General features: G+C 46.1%; 1 protein-coding gene across 1 annotated transcript; it reads right to left on the bottom strand.

The window, feature by feature from the left end:
- Positions 1 to 828: 828 nt before the first annotated feature.
- On the bottom strand, positions 829 to 3,885 carry LOC133890560 (hypothetical protein At1g04090-like). The gene is made up of 2 exons (XM_062330980.1): positions 3,607 to 3,885; positions 829 to 2,627 (listed from the first exon to the last, which is right to left on the bottom strand). The coding sequence occupies exons 1-2, from the start codon at positions 3,713 to 3,715 to the stop codon at positions 1,090 to 1,092; spliced, it is 1,647 nt and encodes a 548-aa protein (XP_062186964.1). The 5' UTR covers positions 3,716 to 3,885; the 3' UTR covers positions 829 to 1,089.
- Positions 3,886 to 6,050: the final 2,165 nt, after the last annotated feature.

The raw sequence follows: 6,050 nt of genomic DNA, 5'->3' as shown, positions 1-6,050 counted from the left end.
ATCTACATAGAGTAAATAAGCCATGTGCTTATTAGGATAAATAAGTCATGTGCCGACATTATCAATAGTTCATCATGTTTTATATAGAAATTATTTTCGTATTAAGAAAAAAATCTTTCAGAAGAGGTATAATCCAAGATTGTTACTACTGATTACTTACGTGATTTGGCAGGCTTGCTAATTCTCCGATCCTCTGGGTTTCAGACTTCGATGCTCTGTTGGTTTCAGTTGAGTCGGAACGGAACATCTTGCACCTTCTGCCGAGCTCACTGTTGGATCTCTCCCGGGCTGGGATTGTGACCGGGCTCGAGCAGTCCGCTCAGGCGACGGGGAGAGAGAACGAATGGGAGGACGAGAGAAAGAAGAAAGAAACAGAGACTGACATATGGGGCCACCATTATTTTAATGGCTGATTTATTTATTGTTCCTCTTATTGTTGCCATGTCAGCGAAAACCAGTCCACGTGTCAAAACCACCGCCATGTCTGTGCCACGTCAGTGAAACGAACACTAAACGAAGCACAGAGCTGAAATTGCCCAAAGCTGCTTTCCTTTCTTTCAGGTCTCGCCCTGGACGAAAGACAAAGCTTCTATTCTCGAAGAAACATGCACGGCATTGACAACAAATTGATGAGCTTGTCAAACTTGTACTTGCACATGCAGATTTCAGTTACACTTAAACGACACCGAGCGAAACAATGCCATAGTCGAATACCAATAGGAAATTTTCACTACCATGTATGTTTTATCAAGATTTTTTTATTTATATTAAGATTTATATTAAAATAATAAAAAATATAAATAATAATAATAATAATAAATAGATAAATATCAGGTAAGAAAAATAGACAAACAAGATAAGTCACACGTACATATGATTTGAGATCTAACACAATATATGAACATTTACAAACAACAATATCCACGCTACGTGCGTATGAAACAGCCTTTACTAATCCCCAGCAAACCCTTACACGAGTGCCCCATCGATCCCTAACCGTCTGATCGGTATATACCTCATGAATCGTACGGTCAGCGAGTAGGTGACGTTAGGAACGGTGCCATGCAAGGGTCGTCGCTCGCCAAGGGCTCATGACTCCTTCTCGTCGTTTCTCCAGTTGCCATGCATCTTGGGCCCCGTCGGCCCTTCCCCGACGAACAGCTTGTTCACCAGCTGGCTCAGCCGCTCCCGCACCGCGCGCGGCAGGATCCGCGCGGCGCGGTTGATCTCGCGCCCGATGTCGTACTCCTCCCTCGGCCCCCACTCGCGCTCGAACCCGAGCCACGCCGGCTCGGCCACGGCCGCGCCGAGGTACTCCGCCGACACCACCTCGCACCGCCCGGCGCCGCTGGTGTCCAGCCTGCTCCCCCTGGCGCAGTCGTTCCGGATCCCGACCCCGAGCCTCGAGTCCCCCTGCAGCACCAGCCCCGCCCTCGGGTAGAACGCGTGCCCGTGCAGTGACGCGTACGCCACCGGCCTGTTGTCGAGGTACTCGAGCTGCGACGCGTCCACCCAGGTGCCCGCGCTGTGCTGCGAGAAGTACATCCGGAGGAGCTCGCCGGAGAAGTTGCTCACGCGCAGCGTAAGATGCTCCCAGTCGCCGACGTGCTCGCCAATCTTGCCGAGCGGGATCGTGAGGAGGCCAACCTTGGCCCGTGCCGGCCCGTTGAACGGGTAGAAAAACCAGACCACGAGGTCGGTCGCCGTCCCACAGAGCATCGGCTTCGCCTGCACGTATGCCTTCGCGCTGGCGAGGTCGCCCTTCTTGACCTTCTCCTTCTGGTTCTTGTCCACCGGCAGGTCGAGCCAGTACCCGCCGTCGTTGCCGCCACCTTGCGGGAGGTTCGACCCGTCGGCGGCCACAGACGTCGGGCTCTGGTTGCCCTTCTGGTACAGCAGGGAGCCGTTCTCGAAGAACCACGTCACCGACGAAGGGAAGTAGGGCTCGTCCGGGTGCAGGTACACCTGCGGCGCGTAGGCCGCGAGGATGGCGTTCACCTGGGGCAGGTCAGGCATGCCGGACGTGTAACTCGGGCTGTTATTCTTCAGACACGCCAACGTTGAGGCGCTCGCCGGCATCGCGCTGCTCTGAGCGATGAATGTGCCGGTGTGCACGCCGCGGGCGTCGATGCCACGGACCGCCGGCCTCAGGGTGGCAGCGCTGAAGCCATCCTTGTCGCTGCTCCACACCGACTCCTCGGACTCGCACGCGTCCGTGAAGTCAGCGCGGACGCACCGGACCTCGTCGAGCGAAGGCTTGTCCGACGTGGTCGCGACCACCGCGCCAACCGCCTTGTAACCTTCGGGCGCCGTGGGGAGCCAAAAGAAGCCGGTGCCGTCCGGGCTGGACCAGACGAGGGTATAGTCCACGGGCGCGGCAAGGAGTGCTCCCGTGCCGGAAGTGTCCCGACCGACGAGGACGTGGCCGAAGAGCGGCCGGTTGTTGGGTTGTGCGTAGTGCCCGAGCATGGAGAAGCCGGCAGGGACCGGCGACGGCTTGAAGAAGGTGGCGCCGACGCCGTCTTGACCGCCTTGCGCGGTGGACCAGACCTTGGCGAATGTGGTGACCTGGCGCACCTCTAGGCCTCCAAGGTCTATGCTGCCCTTTGCAAATCCTCCATCTGAAACTGAAACAGCAGTGCCACCGGTGAGCCAGAAATGTTTCAGAGCAGACAAACAAAGGTAAATTTCAGATCATTGTGATGGTCAATATGGCTGAAATGTTGTTACTTTTCAATCACTTCTTTTCAACCACTAGAAATCACACGTGTTTTTTTTCTGTATGCAGTATTCAATATTTACTAAAATTGCATATCATGGACTGCAAGTTTAAGCTTAGTGTTCAATTTTATAGGTGATTCGGAGATAGACAAATTTCCCAACGATTGAAATTTAGCAAAGCTGAAAATGTAAAAAGGCTGGTTGCAATATGGTTGAGGAAACAGGGAAAAATATCCTGTGTGGCATATATAATTCCTACCAACACAAGGCAGAAAGCTTCTTGAGCTTTGCTGATCCGAATTGACACATGCATAACTTCAAAGCAACTTTGACTTGATAAAGGGTCAAGATTATGCTGGTTTGGGCTTATCCGTGTTCTCATTTGATCATGTATGCTTTAGAACTTGTGCTAATCTTGTTATGTTTCAAACAACATAGAGCAATTCTAGCATGAAAACAAAGGGTGACATTTAGAATTTGTCCTTATCTTGTTATGTTCCAAACACTCATGAATTTAGCAAAGTATGTTCTTTGACGTAATTGCAGGCAAGCTACCTCTACCTAAAGCTTAAAGATGGCATTTGACATGTGTGCTTTTTTTCTGTCTATGTTTCTACAGGGGCAGTCCTCTAGAAACGAGAGGCCACAGAAACAGCCTATGTGCAAAACATAGCATGACCCAGACAGGAACATGCATTCAGAACTTGCTCAATCCTACAATCCATGCATGCAAAACAGCCCCAGGAGGACATATTTTCTACTGGTCGCCTGATCAGACAACCAAGTTAGAAAGTAGCAAACTCAAATTTATTAGCAATTAAGTATTCATGCATCGAATTTCTCAGAAGAAACAGAAATGCAAGGAATGAACTTATGAACATGTACCTGACGCGGGCCACGACGGCAGCGCAGCCGGAAGAGCGAAGGGCGTCTCAATGGGCAGCGCCGCCGTTCCCATGGGCACACAACACAAGCACGATTTGCTTCTTCGCATCGGCGGCCAGCGAGGTCGATCGGAGAAGCAGGCAAGCTCGAAGAATACCTCGAAGACGTATCCTTCGCTGCTCAGAGCCACAGAACTTGAGAAGGAGAACCGGAGGATGCAGCTCGTCTCAACTCTCCTCCTGACAATATATGGGATCCTTCGGCGACACTTGTCTATCAATATATATCTGGGAAAACTGCAAAAACCCCCCCAAAAGTCACTTGGATTTTGACTTTCCCCCCCAAAAGTTGTTTTGTTGCAAAAAGCCCCCCAAAAGTTTGACTTTGTTGCAAAAAAACCCCCTAAAAATTCAAAAAAATAAAAAAAATCATTAAAAAAATTCTAAAAAAAACTAGAGACAATTCTAAGACCTTCTGTGAAATTTGTTTTCAAAAATAATATCCTTTGCATCATATTTCATGGAGAGGAAGTTTGGAAAAAAAAGAAAAATATGCAGCTCATTTATTAACTCATGTTATTTTAAATTTGTCATGTCTACCATTATTTTTCCTACACAAATAATTATTTAAGTAAACTAATAAAAGTGGTTTCACTAATTTTGGGGGTGTTATGGATTAGTTATGAATTAATCTATCTGCAACCCATCTACTGAATCCTGCACGTTACAATAACTATTTCAAGATTTCATGTATTTTTACAAGATAGAGGATCATGTAAGAAGACTAAAAAATTTTGTTTCATGATTTTTGGATTAGTAAATAATTAACTATGCATTTAACTCGAATTAATAAATGAGTTGCACGTTTTTCTTTTTTTTCAAACTTACTCTCTATGAAATATGATGCAAAGGATATTATTTTTGAAAACAAATTTCACAAAAGGTCTTATAATTGTCTCTAGTTTTTTTTAGAATTTTTTGTGATTTGTTTTAATTTTTTTTGAATTTTTAGGGGTGTTTTTGCAACAAAATCAAACCTTTGGGGGGTTTTTTGCAACAAAACAACTTTTGGGGGGGAAAGTCAAAATCCAAGTGACTTTTGGGGGGGTTTTTGCATTTATCCCTATATATCTAGATGCTTGGCAAAGACAGCTCCTTCAGGGAGGCCTGGGTTAGCTTACCGGCTACCCCTGCTGCCTCTTGCAAGAAACGCGGTGGTTACTTGCACGAAAAACAGAGTTCGTTTGAGGTCGGGCTTGTTTGGCGACGACCTCAATCGTGCCTCTTAAACGCAGCTTCCTCTGCTTCACGGCTCATCCATATTTTTTCTTGACGACATAGGTCTAATCGACATTATCTCTCCACATCCCACGAGATACACGCGTACCTTGTTTAGTGTTTCGTGCCGGCTTGGACTTGTGTGGTCATGTGGTAGTTAGAAGCCAGCATGGACATGTTCGTTGCTGGTACCACTGCACACTTCGCACTGTATCATCGGAGGAAAACGTGCGACACAACGAGGACAGCGATTACGCGCTGCGAGCTGCGTTGTTTACTGGTTAGGTCAGAGAAGGGAAGATATACGATGTTGTCAGATTTTTCTTAGTAGTTTAAGACGCACCACCCGATTCCTTTTTCTTTCTTGTTTGCAAGGACCGAGCCTTTTTCATGGAGAAGACAACACGTCCTTGTTGTTGTTGTGATAGCCAGACGACGCCTTCGTAGAACGACGGTCGACAGAACAGAACAACTCAACACGTGATAGATTTTATTGTGACATGATTTAATAATTAAGGATTCACTAAAAATTCGATATATCCTGAAGATAGATCATCATTGTATACGCGTCCTTCATCCGACACAGTAGATCTTATAATCACCATGAGGTAAGTCATTGATATTCCAATCAATTCATCATGTGGAACACAAAATCTATCCCCGGATTAGAAAAGAGTTATCCAAATATTCAAAACTAATACAATCTAAGAAAGTTACACTCAGAGACTCCGAGTACGGTACGCCTTCCTAACCCAACTATATAAGGAGGATAGGGTTACGTCCAAAGACAACCAAGGTAAGGTTTGAAGCCAAAAGCCGGACAAGCAATACGAAGCAAACCTAGTCAGATAGAAGTAGAAATAACCTATTGAAATCCACAACAGATTCGAGGCACGAGATTCATTCGATAATAGTTTCAGGATTTAGAACACGAGAGAATTTATCAAGATACTTAAGATTAATATAGACACACCCTATTGTAATTGTCTTTTTCTGAGATTAATCAAGGCAGAACAGAACATATATCTATTATCCTAGAAGAGGTATGAACCTGTATAAAATTCCGTATCCTCTTTGATACGTACAATTAATAACTAAGTATCCTTACTTTAAATAAGTATTTATATAATCGACTTTACCGATCATTAATGTCAGGAGATAACTGAC

This window comes from Phragmites australis, chromosome 14 (genome assembly GCF_958298935.1).
Source record: "Phragmites australis chromosome 14, lpPhrAust1.1, whole genome shotgun sequence".
In the NCBI taxonomy this organism is placed as follows: Eukaryota; Viridiplantae; Streptophyta; class Magnoliopsida; order Poales; family Poaceae; genus Phragmites; species Phragmites australis.
This window is presented reverse-complemented; position numbering and strand designations above follow the sequence as displayed.

Bases quoted from the DNA above. Each gene is read 5' to 3' on its own strand.
- LOC133890560 (XM_062330980.1), bottom strand. From the start codon at position 3,715: ATGCGAAGAAGCAAATCGTGCTTGTGTTGTGTGCCCATGGGAACGGCG. The intron at 2,628-3,606 runs GTACATGTTCAT...CTGCTGTTTCAG, and splicing joins GCCGTCGTGGCCCGCGTCAG to TTTCAGATGGAGGATTTGCA.